Here is a 25,323-nt window from a genome sequence, read left to right on the forward strand (position 1 = left end):
TTCAGGGAAAGGACGATGTCTTTATTATCAGACACATGTGGCCACCCTTGACCTCTCCTAGAGGTCAAGTTAGCTTTCCCCAGCTGCTTCCATATGTTGTAATCAGGCCATGAAGTATGTGGGTGTGCCGGGGGATAATGATTCACGGAGAGGACAAGGAAATAATTCAGTGTCCAAGGCTGCTTGGTTATGAGGTCAGAAGGAAGGCTGGTTTAGGGGGTCAGCAAGGAGCTAAGAATCATAGGCATCCCACACCAGAGGGCTAGGGATAGGCCAAGCCCCACCACCCAAGGCAGCAAGGGCATGGGGGCTGCTCCAGCTTGGAGAATAAGGTCTGTCTCGTCCTTAGAGTTCTCAGTCACAGAGAAGACCCCGATTTTCCGGGCATGGTTCAACAAGGAGCTGGAAGCTTGGGTCACGCAGCCCTGAATGTACAATTTAGAGTATATTCCACCTAGAGAGTGAGCCAGAGAGGTTTCAAAGGACAGCACACTTAAAGTCCTAAGACCCAGGAAACCCAGATCCCCCGAACCCCTTTAGACCGGGAGACCCCGCTTAGTCCTCGCCTCCCTCAGACCTAGAAATCTGAGTTCCCAGACCCCCCACCCTCAAACTCTTGAGTCAGGGCCCCCAGTGCCCTCCCACCTCAGAACCAGTGAATCCAGGCCCCTGACCCTGCATTCTTGGGACCTGGCCATCAGCACTCACCTTTCTGGATCTTAAAGTAACCGCTGTAACAATGAGTCGTGCCACTGGGGCACATAACATTCTCTGGGTTTTCTGGGCAGGATCCAAAGATGTTCACACAGGCGGGACACTGCAAATTTCCTGGGGCAGGGGCAGCTGAAAAGTAGAGAGGAGGTTGGGGTGCACAACTCTGCTCCTAGCTGGAGCCACCCTCCTCGATCCCCGGAGTCTCTGTGTCTTCCTATCTCTCGGTGTCCCCGGTCCCACCCAACCCGCTGGGCTTCCATACCTGGAGGAGGGAGAGAGGTCAACAGGACACTGGTATTGCTGGCCCTGTTGCACCTGTTGGAGGAGCAGAAATGGGCATAGGAGGCCACCAGCACTCCAGGGGGTCCTGAGTGTATGGTGATAGTCGGGGCATCCTGCGTCCTGCCCTCGCTGCAGCCTTTGCTCCCCACTACCATCGATTTGAGTCCTGCGGGGCGAGAGAGCAAAAGCTGGGCTGGGGGAGTGGGGCTCTGATGATCGGAGGCAGGAGGCAGAGCTGGGGGCTCCCTGACGCTCAGCGGGCCGGCGGAGGGTGAGTGCAGGCGCCTGACTTCCAGAGCACAGGGCACACGGAGGGTAGCAGGAGGCCTGGGGCCAGAGCCAGCTCTGCCGTCAATCAGTTCTTCCTCAAACGCCACTTGCCCAGGACAGCCTCCCTGGAGCTCCCGATTTCAAAACGGGAACCCTCACCTAACTCTCCCTACCTCCTTTCCCCATGGGGTTGCTCTTTCCTGCACATCTGTAGCTTACTCTGTTTGGTGTGTATTTTTTTGCCCCCACTGGTGGGTAAAACTGGAGGAAGGTGGATGCAAGGGGTCCATGGTGCCGATGACAGAGCCTGGCCCACGGCAGGTGCTCAATACATCGCAGATCAAGTCAGTGAGGTTACTCTGTTCCAGCTCTGTTCTTGGCCCCCTCGCAGGGACTATGACAACCGCCCAGCAAGGTAGGTACTATCCTGCTGTCATTACACCCCACTTCCAGAAGGGTGAGCTAAGGCACAGAAGGAGGAGGGCCTGAGCTTAGAACTTCAGGCACGAGGGGAACCCGGCAGGAAATTCAGGGGACAGGACCCAGGGTGGGGACACTTAGGACCCCAAGTGCAGCCCACGTACCTACATCGACGAGCAGAAGTGTCTCCTGACACACCTCCCCAATGTTACAAAGCTCGTAGTGACCTGTGGTCCACTCAATGGGCTTCTGAGACAGGTCTTGATTGCTGTATATCGTGACCCCCCGTTGACAGGTGAGGAAAGCTGGGGAGAAGGCATTGGTGTGTAAGGGTCTGTGTAAGCCAGGGAATCAGCCATGTCTGCCCTCCGGTCCCATGCTTGGGAAGGTGGCCACACTCTTGGGTCATTCTCCAGGTGACCTGGCCACAGAGTCCCTCAATCTCAGATTTAGAAGGGACCTGGAAGTTGGGGTCTCATCCCCATTCTTTACCCTGTTTTTGCCCGAACACCTGTGGGAGCCTTTCTCAGGGGTCCTTGAGGAAGGCCCCTCCTCCCTTTGGGTGTGACAGCCACAATGGCTCTTCCTTGGCCTAAGCCAATCTCTAAGTGCCCTCTCTAGCACTTGGGGCCCTCATCTGGATGGGGAGGGTAGCCTGCCATATATATTTTGTTTGTTTGTTTTAAGATGTATTTATTTGCTTGAGAGAGAGAAAGGGGGCAGGGGCAGAGGGAGAGGGAGAGACAGAAACCCAAGTAGACCCCACAGCTGAGCGTGGAGCCCGATGTGGGGCTGGATCCCACAACCCTGAGATCAGGACCTGAGCCGAAACCAAGAGCTAGATGTTCAACCCACTGCGCCACCCAGGCGCCCCCGCCATATATTTTCTTTTAACTGAGAAACCCTATGTTCCAGACCAAAATACTCAAATGAGCATCTACTATGTGCCAGGCCGTGGCGGCTGCTTTCCGTGGACCAGCTCACGTAAGCCTTCCAGCGGCGAGCTCCCCTCACCCGGATTACCTCAGTTCCTCACAGCAACCCCCAGTGTGGGTGGCTTAATCATCATCACCCCAACATCGAGTTGGGAAACAGAGGCAGAGGACTTGTGCAGGGGCTCGGCCCATGTCCCAACACAGGTGACTGGCAGAGCTGGGCTCAGAACGCAGGTGTTCCGGCTCCTTGTGGGGGTGGGGTGGAGGGGTTCCTGACCACCTTGGCTACCTCGGGCCCCTGAGCCCTCAGGAAAACCACAAGCTTAGACCTTCTCTTTAGCCCTCACGTGGCCCGCAGGCACAGGTCCCTCAATGCAGAAGCACCCGGGCAGGGAGGAGGCACCCACAAGCGTGCAGCCTTCACCACAGCCCCACGGGGGAGGCCTTCTCATCTCCCCGCTACGCAGAGAGATGACAAAACCGCCCTCTGCCGCCTGCTCCAAGCCTTGTCCACCCCCCCCCCCAGCCCCGGTTCCCCATCTTGCTCAACGGCACCTCCTCTCTTGCAGCTGCTCCAGGAAAATATTGCTGTCGCTTTGGACAACTGCCTCTCCCTTAGGTTGCGCCCATCAGGAAATCCTGTGGCTTCAGCCGCAAAATAGCGCCAGGACCTTGCGGGCTTCTCACCACCTCCACTGCTTCTCCCCAGGGCCAAGACCACTGGCCCTCACCTGCTTCCCTTTGATTTCCCGGCCCCACGACCAGCGGCCAAGGGGGAACCCTCATAAGGGTTAAGTCCATTCGTGTCTCTCCTCTGCTCGCAAGACTCCAAAAGGTCCCCATCCCTCTCGGCCCAAAATTCCTAGTCCTTAAACTCTGCCGCCAAAGGCCCGTGGATCTGGCCTTAACAAACGTTCAGATTGCTCGAAGCTCCTCGCCGCCCCCACCCCCTCGGGTGCTGACACTCACCGCTAGGGCTGCAGTCCTCGTTCATTTCGATGGCCCCGATTTTCCGAGTCCCGTTGAGGAGGTTGCAGCCTGCTTCAGACGCACATCCTTGGACTCTCAGAGTGCTGAAGATAACCCCTGTGGACAGGGCAGGGAGGGAGGGAGGGAGATGCTGCTGGGACCACCCCGCCCCCCAGGGGAAGCTACCTTCCTCAGGTCCCAGCTTCTGTCCCTCACCAGAGAACCAGATCTTGGTCCTCAGACCCCTCCTCCCACTGCTTCAGAGCCCCACGTCCCGTGGCCCATGGGGACCTCCTGTCCTGGCTCACCTCCTGTGAACTGGATTGCCCCACGGTAGCAGTGTGTGCTCCCGGCCGGGCAGGTCAGCTCTGCGGCAGAATCGCAGTCTCCTGTAGACAAGCAGACTGGACACCGCAGGGAGCCTGGGCCTGGGGAGGTGAGGAAAGGGCTCTGGATTTGGATGGAGGCCTGCTCTCCACCACCCCCACCTCCCACTTTGCTGGTCCCAAGAAGCAACCTCTTCAGTCTCCCACAAACGCGCCCTCCTTGGCTCCTCCCTCGCAGGCACACCAGGGAACCAGGGACAGGTGGCAAGGGAGAGCACAAGGAGCAGGGCAAGGAATGGGAGAACCCCGGAGGGACACCTGGGCCTGAGTACAGGAGGGGGTGCAGTGGGGAGGGGTGCCCTGGGTGGAATCAGTGGGTTCACCGGCCAGTTCCATGAAACAGTCCGAGAACACGAGACTCTCGTACAAACTATTCCAAAGAGCAGAGAAACACAGAACATTGTCCCCAACCTGATTTGGGGGCACCAGACAAGGACAGTATAGTCAATGATACTGTAACAGTGCTGTGTGGACAGATGGGAGCTACATGGGTGGGGAGCACAGCACAACACAGAGAGCTGTCCAATCACTTAGTACACCTGAAACTAATGTCACACTATGTGTCAACTAGACTCAAATAAAAAAAATTTTTTTAAATTACAGGTTAATTTCACTTTGGAGGAGGAACCGCCAAAACCCTACATAAAACATGAGTGAATCAAATTCTAAATAGAAGAAGAAGGAGGAGGAGAAGGAGCAGGAGAAAGGAGCATGCACTAGGTTAGGGCCCTCCCTTAGGTGGCTGAACACCAGGAAATCAGTGTGGTTTGCTGCCCCAGGACCAACAGAAGAAGGGGTGCTAAGGGAGGGAGCACCAGAGAGAGTGGACAGGGAGTCGGGAGGGAAGAGGGATCTAGACGGACGCTCCCTCTGTGCTCACTTCCACTCCTCAGCCCTGCTGCTCCCCTGCGCCGCCAGCCCCTTCTCTCCCCCACTCCTCCTCCCCCTCCCCAGCCCCCCTCACACCTGTGGTGGAGGGCAGGGTCCAGAGCGGGAGGCTGGTGGACATGCTGTTGCAGTTATCTTTCTCCCGGCACACGTGGGTGTAAGAGAGGATGGCGATGCCAGGGCCTGCCCTGTGCTCCCTGATGAGGACATCCTGATCTGCCATGGGGGTGCAGCCCTTGCTGATCAACACGTTCACTTGGGGTCCTGCACCAAAAGAGAATCCGGCCCTGGACTCCTGGGTCTGAAGGAGGAAGAGGGCTGGGGACTTGGACTCCTGGGTCTGAGGGAGAAGAGATGGGGAGGCCCGGGTTCCTGGGTCTGAGGGAGGAGGGGCTGGGGATCAGGATTCCAGGGTCCTCGCGGGAGGGTCTGCAAGGTGGTCTGGGGTGAGAGAGGTGAGTGGACACCCCAGGGGCTGTTCCTGCTGGGGAGGGGGCAGCTCTTTGGCGGAGGGGGTAGGTCTTCGGAGTCCCTACACAGAGTACAGTAGGACAGGGCAGGGAAGGATGTCTCTCCCGGGAGAGGGTGGGAGTCAGGCTTGGGGCCCACAGGACCCTTCTCACCGTTCTCAATGAGGATCAGCGTGTCTTGGCAACCCCAGCCATCCTCACATGTCTGCTGGCCACTGCTCCACTCAAGGGGCAGTTCCGATACATTCCTCACAGATATATGTGTCCCCCACTGACAGATCAGGGCCTGCACTCCTGAGACGGGAAGAGAAATCCATCTGAGCCCATCCTCCAGGTAAACGCCCTCCCAGCTCGGGGTCCTCACTCACGGGACAGCATGAGGGTTGTGCCCAGGAGAGCTAGCTGCAGGGCAGGGCTCATGGTCAGGCTGGCTGGAACTCTCGCTCCTGCTCTTTCTCCCTGGTACCCTGCCCTTTTATATCTTGCCAGGAGAGGGCGGGAGGCAGAGCCCTGATAGAGGAGGTCTGGGCCCACCCTCTGAGTCTCACTGGTAAGGAATCCGGGGCCTCCCCGCTTCCCTGGACCCAGGAGTCCAGGCTCCCTGACCCCCCAGCACCTAGAAACATCCCGGCCCCCCAGGCCCCACTGGTCCAGCTCCCCAGCCCCCTTTCCTCCTGAGCCCCTCTGGGCAGGTGCACACCCCCACACTGTTTCACGGTAGTTTGGAAAGGGTGATTTCCTCAGGGCAGCCTGGCCACCTTCTGGCCCCAGGTGGGGATATTGGGGATATGGCCCAACCACCTGTGAGGACATTGTGCGGTGGGCACTGGGGGTATTCCCTGCTCCAGCCTCTGCCCACCATGGGTTCTTGCTTCTCACTTCTTTCTTACATTGCTTGCCTTTTTAGTCCCATTTTCCCCCATGTTCCCTCCTGCTTTCTCTTCCTCTGTTCTCCCCACGCCTAGCACAAGACCAGGGCCCAGGGTCTCCACCTCTTGGGTACCCACCAGGGAACTGGGGTTCCATCTGGGAAGGCGAGAAGGGAGGGAGATGGTCATGGAAAGTGAGTCTCTGTCAAAGACAGGATATTCCTTGACAAAGCAAAGTTTCTTCCCCAGGATGTGCTAGAAAACCAGGTATTCAGAAAAACAGCATCAGCCCACCGTGCCTTGTAACGGGGGCCTACTTCCGTGGTGTAAATCCTTCCGCCCCGTCGGACTTCGAGCTACCGATTGTTTAACAATTAGCTCGCAACATACTGAAATATTTAACCATTGGCTTTTGCAAGCCTGTACAAACCAGCTCCAGCATGCCGGGGAGGAGAGGGCCAGGGAGGAGTAAACACCTCGCCAGTGACCACGGAGCCGACAAGTGGGTGTATGAGGAAGAGGAAGGGGAGGGGTTGGGGGGGAGGGCGGGTAAGACAGCAAAGGAGAAAGAGACCAACATGGAACTTACAATTCGAAGTTTCTTCTTGACATCTTTATACATTCTGTTTTATGTTTGCAAGTGTAAATGTTGCCACACAGGCAGAGACACAATTCCCACCGCACCTACAGTACTCATGGGGCACAGAACGACTACTCAGTATGTCTTGATTGATTGAACAAACGAATGAAAGATGGGGGAACATGGGAACAGAGCCATCACTAGTACTTCTGTAGGTCATGCACCATGGGAACACCACTTCCTCCCCAAGTCCCCTCGTTGCCTTGGAAATGGTGCCCTCTGGAGATGTGCGGGGCCTGAAGCAGTGTTTCTTTCTTCTCTTTTCTTTTAAGATTTTATTTATTTATTTGACAGAGAGAGACAGCCAGCGAGAGAGGGAACACAAGCAGGGGGAGTGGGAGAGGAAGAAGCAGGCTCACAGCGCAGGAGCCTGATGTGGGGCTCGATCCCAGAACACCGGGATCACGCCCTGAGCCGAAGGCAGACGCTTAATGACTGAGCCACCCAGGCGCCCCTGAAGCAGTGTTTCTGGAAGAAGAGGAGAAGGAAGGGTAGGCAAAGACACACAGAGGGTCATAGGTGATCAATGAAACGTCTTGCTTTTAGTCCACGAATAGTCACTGAGGCTGGGCTTTGTGCCAGGCACCATCCCAGTTGCTGGGGGACTCAGGAATACCAACAAGAATGAGGCCCAGCTTTTGTTGAGCTCACACCCGAGTGAGAGAGAGAGACACTGAACAAACACGTGAGCACACACACAAAGCTGCTGGGTGCTGGGCAGGGTGAAGACCAGGTGATGTGAAAGTAAGTGAACTGGATCAGGGCAGGCCTCCCAGAGGAGGTGACCTGTGAGCTGAGAACAGAATGCAAAGAAAGAGCTTGTCACGGAAGGCATGTGGGAAAGGCATTTCAGGCAGAAGGAAGAGCAGGTGCAAAGGCCCTGAGGTGGGACCACTCCTGGCTTATGTGAAGATTAGAAAGAAAGCAGGTGGCTCAGCTGCAGAGAAGGAAGGGGGAAGCGATGGGTGTTGAGAGTGGAGAGGCTGGCAGGGGCTTGGCAATGCAGGGCTGAGTCAGGATATTAAGGCAACCTTCCTGGGAGTTCCGCGTATTTCAAGGGGCAAATGCAAGGCTGGGCGTGGAACTATTTAGCAAAAAGGCTTACAGTTGTAGGTGTGTGAAACTCGGCTACCAGGCCGGATCTTGTTGCTCCCTGATTGTGTAGGCTTGGGTCATCCATTTCTCCTCTCCCAACTGCCTCATCGTCTTCTGTAAAGTAAGTGTGATGATTACCAGCCCCTCATGGCTTGCTCACGGACCCGGAAGCTCATGGAGGAGCGGGGAGGCTGCATCCATTTGAGAAGGACCCTGCAATGCAACCACAGCTGTAGACGGTGACTCTTCCCCTATACCAGAAAGACTGGGGGCCATTGATCCGGGGGAGTTGGGCACTGGCCAAAGGCATAAATGCTCAGGCCCTGCAGAGATTCTTCGGATGATGGCTCTGGATGGATGTGAATGGCTGCTGTGAAGGAGGTCAGTGCTCCTGCACTGCCCTATAATATAGTTCAGAGGGACCCGGATCATCTGAGTTTCTACATAACATCACTGCTCCACTTCACTGAGGGATTTACGTTATTTAATCAGACAGTGAACAAGAGGTAGCAAGACCCTTGATGATTCAGGGGTAAGACGTGTGGGTGCCAGAGGGTGGGTGATAAGCCCCCCATCATGTTGGTGTAAATCCTAGGGGCCCATAGGTCTAGGGCATGTCCCCAAACAGGAGCCCCCTATATCGGCGGAGGAGACTTTGCAAAGCCCCCAGTGGATGTCTGAAACAAGCTCCACATGTACTACGGGCCTTTCCTATCCATACATATGTATGATAAAGTTTAATTTATAAATTAGAGGCAGTAAGAGATTAATCACCACGACTGATAACAAAACAGACCAATTATAAGATATGACAGTAAAAGTTACATGCATGCAGTCTCTCTCTCAAAGTATCTTATTGTGCTGGACTCACCCTTCTTTGCATGATGACATGAGATGATAAAATGCCCAGGTGATGGGGTGAAGGGAGGGGAATGACGCAGGCCTGGTGACCAGTGTTCAGTGAGTCCTGACCTTCTGACCAGATGTCCGCAGGGGGATCATCTGCTTCCAGACCACGGCTTACTGCGGGGGGCGCTGTACTCCTCTGAGACAATTTGCTATACCTTTAGGAAACAGGTCCCTTAAGATTTGGGGTGTGGGGGGGAGGATGTAGCACATTTTGACATGCTACTCCTACTCATTTCTGAGCAAACCCACAAGGCCACCAGTTTTGGTTTTTTTTAAGATTTTATTTATTTCACACACACAGAGAGAGAGAGAGAGAGCACAACAAGCAGGAGGAGTGGGAGAGGGAGAAGCAGGCTCCCTGCTGAGCAGGGAGCCCGATGCAGGGCTCAGTCCCAGGATCCCAGGATCATGACCTGAGCCGAAGGCAGACGCTTAACCGACCGAGCCACCCAGGCGCCCCAAGACTGCCAGTTTTGAGTAGATCCTAGAGTAGGGAGGGACTCAAATGCAAGGCGTGTGACCAACAGACCCAACATCGTCGAAAGCTTCTGTGACATAAAGAGATGATAGGATAATCATAGCGAGAAACACAGGATCTGGAAGCAAAGATCTGTCTCCTTCTGCAAAGAACTATCTTCCATTTAGAAAGCAGCTCCTGGGGCACCTAGGCACTCAGTGGGTTAAGCGTCTGCCTTCGGGTCAGTTCATGATCCCAGGGTCCTGGGATCGAGCCCTGCATTGGGCTCCCTGCTCAGTGTGGAACCTGCTTCTCCCTCTCCCTCCGCCTGCCCCATGCTCATGCTCTCTCTCTTTCTGTCAAATAAATAGATAGATAGATGATAGATAAAATCTTCAAAAAAAATAAAAGCAAGCAAGCCGCTCTTGGCTTCTTACTGTGTCCCAGGGGAGTCTGCAAACTGGACTCTGGGTCACCAGGGGCATCCTGACCCGAACTGTGCGTCACATACCGGGTGCCGTCTGAGCTGCCCGACCATGACACTGGGCGTGCACAGCAACATCCATCGTCCACGGAAAGGTGTGTGCGGTGTGTATGGGATCAGGCTCTCACAGGTGCGAGGGCACAGCTGAATGCCTCGGTGGGTGGCTCGGGTGCCTCCTTTGCTGCCTCTTCCTCTGCCTGCACCTCTGGGTTCAGGCGGGTACCCTGCGATCTGTTTACAGAGCAGGGACAGAACAGGCCAGGTTCATGCCCAGATCTGTAGGGCGGGCTGGTGCCAGGAGTGAGTAGCTGCTGGGTTAGCACTGCACTGGCGTGGCCCTGAATGACGGACACAGGGAAATCCTTCAGGTGGCTAGACATAGTCACCTGAGGGCCTCACCAAGGGCCTCACTGTGGCGGTGGACTGGCCCGAACCGTGAGGCATGGGTGCAAGTAATCCTGCCGTTTTCAAGAAGGGTCTGCCTGAGAAGGGCTCCTCAAGAGGCTGGGATGCAGCAGGGACTGGGCGTGATGACAAGTCTTCCAGGTAGACGGGGTGGGTGTGGGCAACCAAGGGAAGGCCATTCCAAGCAGAAGGAACAACGGTGCAAGGCCAAGGAGGCAGGAAACACCCGGGCATGTCTTGGGAATGGCTGCTGGTGGGGGAGTGGAAAGGTGGGGGTGGGGCTGGTCAAGGACCTGCAAAGCCAGACCCAGGGGTTGGCCTGTGTCCTGAGGGTGGGGAGCCACGGAGGGGAGAGGAGTAGGGAGGGACGCTCTGGCCAGGGAAGCCTTCTGACTGCCCATCCCTTTTCCACTTGGACATTCTCATCTTTCAGTGGCTCCTTCCCCCCATGTTCGCTCTCTGGGATTATCCGAAGGAACCGCCTGACTCCAGCATCAACATATTCACCTCAGCTGCCTCAGTGACCATGCCATCAGCACCTCAGCATCCAATATGGCACTCTCCACCCGCACTGCGGGCCCTGCCACCACCAGCAGTCACTTGGGCAACTATGAAATGATCACAGGACTCCAGCTTCCCCCACCCCTCAACCGCCGTCAAGTTCTCTCTGTGCTGCCCCCATGTGGTGGAAACCTAATCCCAGAATGCAGTTTTGTTTCCTGATCTGAGTTACTGCGTTGGTCATGGCCCCAACAGGAAATGAATGGTACACCCAAATGGGAGAATTTGAGTAGAATTTATGAAAGGAACTGCTGCTCACAAACATTAAGGTTGGATCCAGGGAAACACAAAGGGTGATGGAGGAGTTGGGAGTCGTCCTGTATTTTAAATATATCGTTTGTTGTGACAATATATAATGAAGAGTCAGGACCACTGGGAACCCAGGTCAGGTCGCGCACTGCACAAATGCTCTACACCTAGGGGGTGCCATGCACTTCGCAGATACATAACCTGTAGGAAAAGGCTCTCTACCGAAACAGGGAGAGAAAGCTCCCTTCTACAAAAACCCACGCCTGAACACAAGACGACACACACTTATGATGTGCTGCTAAATGTTTAACCGCTTCCCTGAGGGGAGAAATAAAAGCTCTGATTTGTAGGGTTTGCCAACTTCCATGGTGTAAATATTCCCACCACGGCTGATTTCAAGCTACCACGATGTCTCGGAACATGGCGTTGGCAAGAAACACCCCACGGCAACTGTTCTAGGATATTGTTACCACACAGAGGCAACAGATATACATAAATAATTTCAAGAACACAGGTAATACTAAAATGCAGTAAGATCATGAGGAAGGGACGATTTTTAAGTTCGTTACCTTTGTCTTAACATGATTTGGCTATAACTTCATATAATTTAATTTTTAATAATGGTTTTATTTAGCCACTGGCTGGCAAACTTCTGGAAAATTTAAACATAGGTCTCGTAAGCCAGGCAGAGTCAGTTCCAGCACACCATGGCCCACACCCCACAGCCAGCCAGCGAGCGTGCAAATAGGAGCTGGGCTGTATCCTGCCCTGAGCACACTCCAGGATTCCCCGGGCTCTCAGTCCTTTTTTTTTTTTTAAGTGGGTTCCATGCTAGGCTTGAACTCAGGACTCGAGGAGACTCGAAACCTGAGGTGAGATCAAGAGTCGGATGCCTAACCAACGGAGCCACCCAGACACCCAGGCTCTCAATTCTTAAAGAACTGATTCTTGTCCTCCCTTCCGTCTCTGAACCTGTCAGTGTACCCTCACTTCTGGGGGGGTGGGCAGGGGACCAGGTGTGGCCACCGCCAGAGGCAGGTGCACCCCAATATCCAAGGGGTGTGGTGTGTGAGCACTGGGACCATCAGCACTGTGGGTCTCCCTATTAGGGCTTGAGAAATCACCCAACATGACCAAGGGGCAGCCACGCACAATTCCCAAAATACAAGAAGGCCGGATTCCCCTGGCAGAAGAGCAGTGGGAAAAGGGAGAGCAATGGCTACTGGTCCTCACAATGATTACAACAAACGAACAAAAAGAAACCGGAACCAGGTACACAAAAGACAAAATTCTTTCCACGATCTGCAACCAGCCTGTGACCAATCAGATGAGACAACTAGAAAACTCGGTGACCAGAGGCATCCATTTGTCTGACTTTTTGTAACTCTTTTTTTTTTTAAGTTTTATTTATTTAAGTCATTTCTACACCCAGTGTGGGGCTCAAACTCACCACCCCAAGATCAAGAGCTGCACATTCCACTGACTGAGCCAGCCAGGTGCCCCCGACTTTTTGTAACTTCTAAAAATTTTCCAGTTTAAATGATTAATTAGGTTACTCAAATTACAATTAGTAATTTTCAATCCCAAGTAAATTTAGGCTCAAACTAAAGATAAGTTCATATGTGTACTTCCTGTTGAAGTGTTCTATTTGGTTCTAGCCAACCTGTCCCATAGCTATCCCTCGCCGGCAAGAAAAACAGTGGTCACATCTCATATCTGAGATTTCTCTTTAACGCTACTTTCCCCAGGCCCAACAAGAAATAGTCACTTGGGTTTTGCAACAGTGTATTATGTCTGTTATCTACGGACGCATACAAAACCATCCCAAATAGTCACCTAAAACAACAGACATTGGGTCCGTTCACAATCCCGTGGGCTACCCATTAGCCTGGGCTTAACTTGGGTTTCTTCCGCTGGTCTCACTGGGAGGTGCTCCCCTGGCTGCATTTGCCTGGTAATTTGATCGAGGCTGGATGGTCTAAGATAACATCACTCACGTGTCTGACAGTTGGTGCTTGGGAGCTGGGCCTCTCTGTCCGTGTGGTTTTTCATGCCCAAGGTTCAGCCAGATTTCTTCAGGTGAGGGCCCAACGCAGCAAAATAGAGGAAGCCCCAAAGTGTAAATGTTCACATTTGCTAAGTTTATTCTAAACGTACTGCCTCATTGGCCAAAACGAATCACACAGCCATGCCCAGCTTTATTTTATTTTATTTTTTTTAAGATGTTATTATTTTTTAATTGTTTGGGGGGGAATCAGTTTTTTTTAAGATTTTTATTTATTTATTTGACAGAGAGAGAGGGACTGAGAGAGGGAACATAAGCAGGGGGAGTGGGAGAGGGAGAAGCAGGCTTCCTGCTGAGCAGGGAGCCCGATGTGGGGCTTCATGACCTGAGCCGAAGGCTTAGGACTGAGCCACCCAAGCTAAAGATGGTATTTTTAAGTAATCTCTTATACCCAATATGGGGCTCAAACTCACAACCTTGAGATCAAGAGTCATGCTGACCGAGCCAGCCAGGCGCCCCCCATGCCTAGCTTTCAGGGATAGAGACACTTACCCGGGCTGTGGACGGGAAAGGCAGCAAAGACACTGCAGAGGGGTGTGTGAACAGGGATGGGAAGAATCTGTAGCAATTTATCCTGACTATGTAAGAGTTTTAGTTGAAAAGGTGAATGTGTTTTCCTTAGCTGTCACCTGACACAGAGGGCTGGCCGTTTTGTAGAATCCTCTTTGGCAACTCGAGTTTCAGGGATTTGAGAACACTTCAGTCAAAGACTCTCATTGACCACTTTAGGATCTCAAGTACCTGAGGGCAAAGGGGAATGAATTCATCAACCTCCTACCTCTTTGTCGTCTTTACTCTTAAGAATTTCCACTGGGTTTTTTGATGGTTTTTTTAAAAAAAACTGAACCTGGGGCGCCTGGGTGGCTCGGTCAATTAAGCATCTGACTTCGGCTCACGTCATGATCTTAGGGTCCTGGGATTGAGCCCCGCATCGGGCTCCATGCCAAGCACAGACTCTGTTTCTCCCTCTCCTTCCCCCTCTACTCCTCCCCCCACCGATGTGCGTGCTCTCAAATAAATAAATAAAATCTTTAGGAAAAAAGCAGACAATCTTATAGATCTAAGGAAGGCTAAATCTAATGTTTTCGTTAGTCTTAAATTTTCTGAACCATGTCAGCTTGTCTCTGCTGGTTTAAAATCAGAGCAATGAGCATCCATTCCCTGTGTTTAATTTATCAACAATGATCTATACCTTGTTGTCGGTTTAAAAAATAAATAAGTGTTCTAATCTGGTACGGTGGCCTTTTTAACTTTAAAGACTAAGTGGCCCTCTGAATGTCTCCATAGCCTGTCCCAGGGACAGAATATCCAGCCCAGTTCCCTGGAGCTGCACAGCCTCGGGGGGAGTCCTTAAGCCCCTCAAATGACCATGATGGGGGCAGCACACTGAAGCCCCAGAGACTGTCACCATTGGCAAGTCCTCGTGGGAAGGGAAAGGTCTGAGAGGTATGGACACAGGGCTGGAGGAGGTGAAGGCGCTGAAGGGGGACAGACCAAAGGATCCAGGGGAGCTGAAGGGAAAGTCAAGGGCCAAACAGGAGGAAGGGAGAACGGGGAAGGACGGCAGACGAGGAGGCTCAGATATGCCAGGTTGCTGAATCTGGTAATTAGCCACTAACATTCCCGATGGTGTCTCAGAAATCCTGGCGATTTCTGAAGCTGCGGACCGAAAGGAGGGCAGTACAGTGAAGCGTGTGGTCGGCGGGGCCGGGGGCAGGACAACGGCAGTGGCCCCTGGGATGAGCAGACTGTGAGGGAATCTTGAAATGGGCCAGGGAAATTGTCCCACTGCAATTCTTCCTCCCATACACAATCCCCGGGTCCTAGAGCAGAGGGAAAACCACTGGCACGTGGGAGAACGGCAAGGTTCCTGTCAACACAACCAGAGCTACTCCTGTCCAGAAGATCGGAGCACCAAGAGCCAAATGGTCAACGTGGGCCCCTTGGGAGCACCTGGTGGCTTAGTTGATTAAGCATCTGCCTTCGGCTCCGGTCTTGATCCCAGCGTCCTGGGATCAAGCCCCACGTGGGGCTCCCTGCTTGGTGGGGAGTCTGCTTCTCCCTCTGCCTGCCGCTCCCGCCCATCTGAGCTCTCTCTCTCTCTCTCTCTCAAATCAATAAATAAAATCTTAAAAACAAACACAAAAAAACGTGGGCCTCTGGGTTACCCCACTGGTAAACAGACTGCAAGGTCACAAAACATGCCTTGTGTTGTGAGAAAAAAAACTATAGTTCTCCTATAGCGCTTCCAAGTCAATAGCTGCTGGGACGCGTGCAACAGCTCATTGGCCAGGACCCCTCCCTGCGTGTGAGAACGTGATGACGGAGAATGACTCATTGCCGGCTTATAACAGGCTGGCGGGAAACAGACAAGTGCACACTTGCTACGTCCGATAACGAGTCAGTCATGTTCCCTATCAAACTTTGGGTCATGGAGTTCATGGTGGAAGCTGTAGCTACCTTTATACTGCATAAGGTAAGAATATATATCCCAGATTTGTTCATGACATTTCTAGAGAACGAATGGAAGGTCATGGATTGGTTTAAAGAGATGTGCCAATTTCTGTTGAAGAGAATTCTTATTTATGTCATTCACAAACTTATTTCTGTTTTACACAGTATGATTGACAGAAAATTCTTGATAAATATGCTATATTGTTTTGGACACAAGACGTTTTCTAAGACGAACGATTTAACTACTCATCTACCCGTGTAATCTGGGCCTTCTGCGAGAATTCTTGTCATCGGAAAACGTATTTCTGTTTACACAATATGATTGACGAAAAAAAAATTTATTTAAAGGAAAATTCTTGATACATATGCCATATTATTTTGGACACGAGATATTTTCTAAACCGAACGATTTAACGATTACCCAGATGTGTAATCTGGACTTTCTGCGAGAAATCTTGTCATCGGAAAACGTATTTCTGTTGTACACAATATGATTGACGAAAAAAAAATTTATTTAAAGGAAAATTCTTGATACATATGCCATATTATTTTGGACACGAGATATTTTCTAAACCGAACGATTTAACGATTACCCAGATGTGTAATCTGGACTTTCTGCGAGAATTCTTATCATTGGAAAATTTATTTCTGTTGTACACAATATGATTGACGGAAAAAATGGTTTTTTATGTAAAATTCTTGATAAATATGCCGTATTGTTTTGGACACGAGATATTTTCTAAACCGAACAATTTAACGATTACCCAGATGTGTAATCTGGACTTTCTGCGAGAAATCTTGTCATCGAAAAACGTATTTCTGTTGTACACAATATGATTGATGGAAAAAAAAATTTTTAAGGAAAATTCTTGATAAATATGCCGTATTGTTTTGAACACGAGATGTTTCTTAAACTAATCACTGAATTCTACATCAAAAACTAATGATGTACTATATGTTGGCTAACTGAACATAATAACAAAACAAAACTGAACATAATAACAAAACAAAACCGAAAACTAAGGAAAGAATAAAGCAGCTTTCTAGCTCATGGGGGAGAATGTAGAGTGGTCCGGGACTAAATTTCTTGCTTTCTGATTCCTATGTGGTTGATGGACACAATGACTTTAATACTGTTAGACACAGCAAAACAGCACCTCTGTTTTGCAAAAAAAAAAAAAAAAAGTTGTTTTCTAAACCGAATGCTGTGATTGTGGTTTAACTACTCGTATACCTGTGTAATCTGGGCTTTCCGCGGGAATTCTCCAGATGATAATCTGAAGAACGAATTACTTCACTAGCTTATCTAGGGCCAGTGGAGGCCGGGTGTGTGCTCAGCTCTCTCTCCGAGACACCACCTGACATATTGTACCAAACTCACAAAGAAGCCTGGCTCACAGCTGTGAACGGGAATTTAAAAATTGAATCACTCATGCGACGCAGCGCTAACATGGAGCTCAAACCACTGCTGAATTGGTCCTAGGCACCATCACGTCTGGGTAGAACATGAAATTCTAGCCTGTGCTGACCACAAACGGTTACATTCTGCCACAGTTCTCGGAAGGAAGTTTATCTGGCCGAGCTCCACCGAGCTACTGCCTCGGTGACCTCTCTCTATAGAATAAAGCTAGTTTTTCATAAAATAACAATCGTAATTCTTTCAGAATTTATATAAATCCACGGGTGTTACCTTCATCAACACTTTCTCCTCCCGCTCAGAGCACATTTCAGATTCCTCCTGAATCTCTGCCTCCCAGATTTCAATAAAGTTTCGATTTGCTTTGCGGCCTCAGTTTTTTCTTGTTTCACACAACTGAGCAAATAAACTTCGTATCCACAAATGGAGTGTCTGCCGTCTTATTGCCCTATTCTAGCCTGACTTCTTCCTCCTGAATGGCTCCGGGTCTGTGGCCAGGACCCAAAAAAGAGGTAGGGAAAAACCATGATGATGAGAACGAGAGCTCCATGGGGTGGGGTGGGGGTGGGGGTCTGCAGCCTGGGTGAGATTTGCTGAATGGATGATGGGGGTGGGGGGTGGCTTCCAAGGCTGATCCTCTGGGGCTCAGCATCCCAGGGGGCTTCGGGGATATCTCTTCTTCCCAGGAGAAGCTCAAGGTGAGAGAAGTACAAACCATGAACTGGTGGAAGGTATCTTTACCAGTTGCAGAATTTGGGCGGAGTAGAGCCAGCTGGGTTGAGGACTGAGCTGGGGGAAGGAATAGGGCCCCCAAAACTCATGTTCCAGGGGACCCACGTTGGGGGTGCGGGGGCTGGTGAAACTCAGAAGGCTGACAAGAACGCCCCCCTTGGGTCAGAAGAGACGCCGTGGAGGGGGAGAGGGTGTGGGTGGAACAACCCTCCCCAAGGAACCCCAGAGGTCCCTGGGGCTGACCTGGAAATATGGGGCCTGCACTGCCCTGAAGCTTCAATCGCCTCATTAGAAACTGAGCTTGGAAACGGCAGCCGCGAACTCAGCCTTCACAAGCCCCGGGCCCCCACCAACAAAGAGACTTGGGGGACCCATCTGTCCTCTTGAATCTATCTGCTCCCTGGGAGACCCCCACCCAGTGGTCTGTAAATATGCTTTGTAGCCTGGCGGGCAGCTATGAGAGCCAAAAGGCCAAAAGCCTTTCCCACCACCCCATCTGTGCAGGTGACTTCACACACAGTTGGGGATCCTGCGGCTGGTGTCACATCTGAGCCGCCCTTGGCGGCAAACGCGGGAACTCTGTGGGCCGTCCGCTTGACAGTCTCAAAAGCACCTACTAGTAGAAAGGCCCTTTTATTTAAGAAGAAATAAAACTCGCTGCCAAGTGCCCTGAACCCCACAGAGTTTCCCCCTCCCCTTTCAAGTTGACCCCCAGACACCCAGGGCTCGGCAGATTCTGCCCCCTTTCCTCATTGCACCCGGGCCCTGCCCTCTCGGAGCTCACCCGGCCTCAGTCCCCTTCCCAACGGCCTCCTGTCCTCCCTGTGCCCCGCAAACTAGTCTCCCCGTGCCTTCTAGTGACACCAAAACCCCCTGGAGGATCTTGATAATGAGTCCATGAGCTGAAGGGTCCTTGGGGAAGAAATGAGACCTTTGCCTCCTAGAAGAATCCTGAGTGACGCTGAAACTGCCTGACACAGGTGCTGGTTTGGTCTGGACCCTGGGAAACCCTGGCCCTCCCTGCCCAAACCAGGATCCTGCGACCCTGTTGCCTTTCTTTTCCCTTGTGCCCTCCGCCTCCGTTCCTCCAGCCTGGCAACCACACTGCTCCTGACCTGAACGCCCTTCCTCCCCGGAACGGCCTCTGGCCTCTGCGTGATCCCCGCACCCTGCAATCCTTCCTGGCTCTCTGAACTCGGCTCTCCCACTGGACTCCAGCCTCCCCCACCTTCCTCGCCCTGTTCCCCCCATCATCTGGGCCCCTCTGCCAAACCTTAAGCTCCTGTGCCCCCGGAGTCTCTGTCTGCAGTTCTCTGGGCTCCTACCATATAACAACTCCCCACTCGACCAGGAGCTCTCCCAAATCCAGTGTTTTTTTGTTTGTTTGTTTTGTTTTGAAATAGTGGCTTTTCTGGGGCACCTGGGTGGCTCAGTCGTTAAGCGTCTGCCTTCGGCTCAGGGCGTGATCCCATAAATAAATAAAATCTTTAAAAAAATGTTTGAAATAGTGACTTTTCTGTTACTTTTTTTTTTTTAAGATTTTATTTACTTATTTGACAGAGATAGTGAGAGAGGGAACACAAGCAAGGGGAGTGGGAGAGGGAGAAGCAGGCTTCCTGCCGAGCAGGGAGCCCAATGTGGGGCTCGATCCCAGGACCCTGGGATCATGACCTGAGCCGAAGGCAGAGGCTTCACAGCTGAGCCGCCCAGGCGCCCCCCAAATCCAGTGTTTTGCCTTTAGTGCCAGGGCTCTCATCTCCATAACCATCTAACCTGCTTATAAACCTCTTCATGGTCCTGGAGCCCGCAATCCCCTGATGGATTTCACTGTGCCCGAACGGAGGTGTCTTGTATGTATGCCCACCCTTCTCAGACTCTGGAAAAATAGGTTTTCTTCTCCTTTCTAGCTTCTGGAAGCTATCCTCATTCTGGGTCCTGGTCCCCCAACACACCCACCTCCGCTCCTCTCACATCTTCTCTTTTCCTTCCTAGACCAACCCTCTTTCTGTCTCTTCTCTCTCTGTCTCTCTTCAGATTACATGGAGGGACCACCCAGACCATCCAGAGTCATCTTTCCATCTCACACACACGTGCAGTGTCTTTGCCAGGAAATGAAACATTCAGGATCCAAGGATAAAACTCAGGGTATCTTTGAGGGCAGTTTTCTGCTATGCCACAGTGCTAAAAAACTCCAGTAATTCTCTCCTCATTAAAAAAAAAACCAAAACTTTAAAAACTACCCAGTAGCAGTCCTGTGTCCATGATCGCGATAAGACGCTGTCCCTCCCCCTTGTACCTCCTCATGCTCCCCAGCCCTCTAGAAGGGTCCCATTGCTTCCCATCATCAGAAACAACACCCTTGCTCCTTCTGATTTGCTCTTTGGCTGTTGGCAGATTATTGAGAAGAGGAGCACCTTTTCTTTTCACGCCCTCTTATTCAAAGCAGACCAAACATCCAACAAAGTTTTTGTCTTTGTAACAAAGAAAATACCTGGACATCACAACACCTGATACCAAAGGCTCTTGTCAAAAGTTCTTATACGTAAGCCCAGGTAATCTCAGCCTGAGGGAACCAGGACGAATAAAATTGCCTGACCCTGAAGCTTCTGCAAGTCTCTATGAATGTGCATTCGGGCTCTGTGCTAGGCTCTCAGCTGTCCTGTGCTGGAGCCCACGCCATTTCACACCGGGACAAACCAGTTCTCACCAAACTCGTGCACCATACCTTGCTCCCGAAGTCTTTTTTCTGCTCCCTGATTTCTCCTACCAGACGATCCTTCATGTAGAAGGATGCTTATCTTTCCCACAGAACTTTCTTTTCCTTTTTTTTTTTTTTAAGATTTTATTTATTTATTTGAGAAAGAGAGAGAACAAGCACAGGAGCAGAGGAAGGAGGAGAGGCAGAGGGAGAAGCAGACTCCCCGCAGAGCAGGGAGCCCGACTCAGGGCTTGATCCCAGGACCCTGGACCACGACCTGAGCCGAAGGCAGACAATCAACCGACTGAGCCAGTCAGGTGCCCTCCTGTAGAAATTTCTGCTTTGCAGCGATCATTGTGGTGCAGATAACCGAGAACTGTCAAAACCAGGATGAGAGCAGACATTACGGAGAAGCCTCTCCCAACCTTCGATATCCTCATACGCCCCTATGCTACAACTTCTCAATGTGGCAAACTGGTCCTGTTCAAAAGAGACACAATATCTTCATAGCAATGCGATTGTGCCTCGTGATGAATATAACAGTTTCATCTCACTTGGAAGTGATTTAGGTATTTATGCATATCTGTACCGACTTAATTTAGCATACAGATAATATTTTAAGTTACCTGAAGATCTTGGAAACTGTCTTCAGGCAAACATAGTACAAGACAAAATTAGCGAAGAAATTAAGTGTTTCAGTGTAAAAGCATTTTCCTTAGTTCATGGGCATTCGTTCCCCACCCTTCCGCCAGGCTGGAATTCCCACTCTCCCCGGTCTGACAGCCCCCAGCTCACGTGCTTTTCCTCCTTTCAATCTTGTCATGCGCTCAAGTCTGGCCTCCGCCTCCCTGGTGTCCTGACGCTCTCCGATCCCTCCACATGCTCTAGACCCTGAGCCCCTCACTGGCTGGAATCTCTAGTGGCCAGACCCGAGTTCCCAGAGTCCTGTGCTAGCCCACAGGCTGCTATGCCCTCCGAGCTCTGCATGTGCACTCACAATGTCCAACTCCCTCGAGGGATAAAAACACCCCTCCCTCTAGCTTCTGGAGGTTTCTTTTCATCCTTATGACTGCCTACTCCAGGGACGCCTGGGTGGCTCAGTGGGTTAAGTGTCTGCCTTTGGCTCAGGTCATGATCCTAGGGTCCTGGGATAAAGTCCTGCATTGGGCTCCTTGCCCAGCAGGGAGCCTGCTTCTCCCTCTGCCTGCCGCTCCCCCTGCTTGTGCTCTCTCTCTCTCTCTCTCTGACAAATAAATACATAAAATCTTTAAAAAAAAATAACTATCTACTCCAACATGGGCTCTCTGAATCCAGTGTTTTATCCCCAGTGTCAGGGCGCTTCTCTGAGTCTTTAAGAGTCTTCACAAATCCACCAACCCACTAACCCACCTCTCATGCCCCCCACCAAGTCTGCAAGAACGGCTCCCTCAGGCTCTAGGTGCTCTCCCCACAGCAGGTGGCTCAACCCTCACCTAGACTCCCTAGGCCCCTGGACCCTCCTGCCCTGACAACACCAGGTCTGCTTAATCCTAAATGATGCTTAACACACAGACTCCGTACCATGCTTTACACTTTCTCATTCCCAAATGCCCAAAGGTCAGGAGAAAGTGGAAGGGAAGGCAGATACGACCTAAAGCCGCAGTGACTATAGGGAGTGAGGGGTTCAGAAGGAATGCACGGGTGTGCCAGTTAGGGATAAAGGGGTGGAGGATGTAGGGGTATTAATGGGGGACAATCAAAGGATTCAAGAGAGCTGAAAAAACATCTAAGCTAAAAAAAAAAAAAAGGATGCATAAGGATCAGGGGATGATGAGAAGGGAGTAGTGTTAGATGAGCGAGGCTGGGGAGGGATTCCATGTTGCTAGAAATGCCCACTGAAGTCCCCCAGTGTCCTTAGCAGATGTTTGCCATTTCTGGAGATACTGAACTGAATTAGGGCCATAGCAGTGAACCACAGTCAACAACAAAAGAAAAGATGACAAACTACAGAATAAGATACCCATGGATTAATAAATAAACCAGAGAGAAAAAAGCTCGAAAAGAGGGGCGTCTGGGTGGTTCATTCAGTTGAGTGCCTGGCTCTTGATTTCGGCTCAGGTCCTGGGATGGGGCCCCACATCAGGCTCCCTGCTCGGCCAGGACTCTGTTTGTCTCTCTCTCCCTCTGCCTCTCACCCGGCTTGTGCTCTCTCTCTCTCTCTCAAATAAATAAAAAATCTTGAAAAGAAAAAAAAAAACTTGAAAAGAGCAGGGAAAGAGTCCAGCTTGCTCAATCCCCTCACACAATCTCCAGGTCTGAAGCTTTGGAATCCCTCTCCTCTCTTCAGCTAAGACAGTCCCTCAGTGTTGCAGGAGAGGTGAGCAGACCCCTTCAGAGCGCTGAGTTCGGGGAGATTGAAGGAGAGGGAACCAGAGGAACTCCTTCTTTGAAAATCCATCCTCTTTAGAACAGAACCACGTCTCGGAAGACTTCATAGTGTTAAAATGTCCAAACCCCCAGAGTGACGTACACGTTCAATGCACTCCACGTTAAAATCCCAATGGCATTTTTGGCGGGAAGGAGAAAAAAAAAACCATCCTTTAATTCATAACCCCATGGAGCCAGAACTATCTAGAAAAAGAGGAAGTGGGGGGCTTATATATCCCAATTTCAAAACACATTACTGAGCTACAGGAAATAAAATACACACGCATAGACCCATGGAAGAGAACAGAGACCCCCCCAAATAAAGCCTTCCACACTTGCCCAAATGATCTTCCACATGGTGCCATTCCCACTTGAATGAGAAAGGACAGTCTCTTCGATGAAAAGCCTTGGGAAGACAGGGTAGCCACATACAGAGAAGGAAATCAGACCCTTCCTTTCCACCACACACACAAACTAACTGAACACAGATACCGCATCTCAACAGAGAACCTAAGACCATGAAGCTGAGAGAGGAAAGGGGGAGAAAAGCTTCATGACATCGGATTTGGCAATGATGCCTAGCCCACAACGCCAAAAGCACAGGCAACAAAATTTCAAGCTTACAGACTGTTGGCCCTCAGGAGAAACAATCAACTGAGTGGAAAGGAAACCTACAGAGTGGGAAAAGCATTTGCAATTCGTATGTCTATTAAGGGATTAATGTCTAGAAGATGTAAAGAAACTCTAAAATTCACAATAACAAGAAAAACAAACTACCCAACTACACGGTGGACAAAAGTCTTGACGAGACTTTCTCCAAAGATACAACGGTAGGGGCGCCTGGGTGGCACAGCGGTTAAGCGTCTGCCTTCGGCTCAGGGCGTGATCCCGGCGTTATGGGATCGAGCCCCACATCAGGCTCCTCCGCTATGAGCCTGCTTCTTCCTCTCCCACTCCCCTGCTGTGTTCCCTCTCTTGCTTGCTGTCTCTATCTCTGTCGAATAAATAAATAAAATCTTTAAAAAAAAAAAAAGATACAACGGCCACCAAGCTTCCGAGAACATGTTGGCGCCACTAATCATTACAGGAAGCAAATCAAAGAACTAACACGTATCGTGTCACACCCGTTAGGATGGCCCCTATCGACAGCAAAAACCAACAGAACCCAAGAACCCAATCCGTAAAACCAGTCGTGCTGGCGAGGATCTGGAGGAATTGCACCCTGGCACGACGTTGGTGAAAACGTAAAATGGCCCGTCTGCTGTGGAACACAGTGCAGATTCCTCCAAACCAAGAAAGAGACTTACCACGCGATGGAGCCATCTCACTCCTGAGTTTCCCTCCATGGGAATTGGAAGCAACATTGCGAAGGGTACTCGCACATCCCGTTCGTTGCGGGGTTATTCTCCAGAGTCAAGAGGTGGAAGCACGCACATGTCCACACACAGAGGAATGGAGAAAGAACGCGTGGCATCTTCACAACGGAACGTTGCTCAATCCTAGAAAAGAAGGTAATTCTGGACCTTCTGCCAAGTGAAATGGGCAAGTCACAGAAAGACAAGAACCCTACGAGTCCTCTTATACGTGGTATCTAAACTAGTCACATTTATAGAAACAGAAAGAACTGTGGGGCCGTGGGGGCAGAGGGGGAAACACAGAGCTGTGGGTACAGATCTTCAGTCACAAATGAACAGGAGCTGGAGAAGCGTGCACGACAGTGAGAATACGTGCCCGCTGCAGAACTACACGCTGGCACGTGCTTAATGGCACCAAATGTAAGGTTACTGTGTTTTACTGACTACAATTTTTCACAGATTTCTTTAGGGGAGAAATTGGGGTGAAGAGTCCTGGGGCCTTTGAAACCTTCCTGCTTCAGAGAGGAAGCTCTGGGTGTGGCAAACACAAGGGGCTGGTGGGTGACGTTCATTTCCTGTTCCCGAGCAGCCCGTTTCACCCCAGATGGTTGCTTGTGGCGTCTCTGAGCCCCTCAAGAGCCCACCATGGGGAGGAGGCTCAAAGCTCCAGTGGTGATCGGGAGTCGAGGGGCCAAGGTGGGAGGGGAAGGGCCGGGCAGGGACGGAAACAGGGGTAGAGGAGGTAGCAGCATGGAAGGGGGACAGATGAAAGGATTCAAGAGAGCTGAAGAGTCCAAGATGTGACATTAAAAATAAAAAGAAAGAAAGAAAAAGACAGAAGGGGGCGCCTGGCTGGCTCGGTAGGTACAGCATGAGACTCTTGATCTTGGGGTCCTGGGCTCAAGCCCCATGTAGAACTTACCTAGAAAAAAAATTAAGTTAAATTTAAAAAGGAAGAATGAGGACAGCGGATGGTGAGGAGGGAGACACCTTAGACGAGCAGGTTGGGAAGCTCCTGAGCCAGGTGCTGTGTGGCCTTTGAAGCTCCCTTGTGTTTAAGAAAACCTTTGCCCTGGGGCGCCTGGGTGGCACAGCGGTTAAGCGTCTGCCTTCAGCTCAGGGCGTGATCCAGGCGTTATGGGATTGAGCCCCACATCAGGCTCTTCCGCTATGAGCCTGCTTCTCCCTCTCCC

General features: G+C 51.3%; 1 protein-coding gene and 1 long non-coding RNA gene across 6 annotated transcripts; one reads left to right on the forward strand and one right to left on the reverse strand.

Moving 5' to 3' along the window:
• Positions 1-25,323, reverse strand: CD177 (CD177 molecule). Of its 5 annotated transcripts, none has more exons than XM_040634082.1 (10): positions 24,083-25,323; positions 7,949-8,052; positions 5,488-5,628; positions 4,943-5,128; positions 3,899-4,018; positions 3,591-3,707; positions 1,851-1,991; positions 977-1,162; positions 709-843; positions 1-454 (listed from the first exon to the last, which is right to left on the reverse strand). In XM_040634082.1, the coding sequence occupies exons 4-10, from the start codon at positions 5,085-5,087 to the stop codon at positions 213-215; spliced, it is 1,086 nt and encodes a 361-aa protein (XP_040490016.1). In that variant the 5' UTR covers positions 5,088-5,128; positions 5,488-5,628; positions 7,949-8,052; positions 24,083-25,323; the 3' UTR covers positions 1-212. The 5 variants fall into 5 exon arrangements, with proteins under 5 accessions (XP_040490016.1, XP_008682629.1, XP_008682628.1 ...); XM_008684407.2 differs by having other exon boundaries at positions 7,949-8,151; XM_008684406.2 differs by lacking the exon at positions 7,949-8,052.
• Positions 14,049-17,159, forward strand: LOC121103490. The gene is made up of 2 exons (XR_005835756.1): positions 14,049-15,544; positions 15,688-17,159. It is a non-coding gene; the product is annotated as an uncharacterized LOC121103490 (long non-coding RNA).

This window comes from Ursus maritimus, unplaced genomic scaffold (genome assembly GCF_017311325.1).
Source record: "Ursus maritimus isolate PB19 unplaced genomic scaffold, ASM1731132v1 scaffold_19, whole genome shotgun sequence".
NCBI classification, from domain to species: Eukaryota; Metazoa; Chordata; class Mammalia; order Carnivora; family Ursidae; genus Ursus; species Ursus maritimus.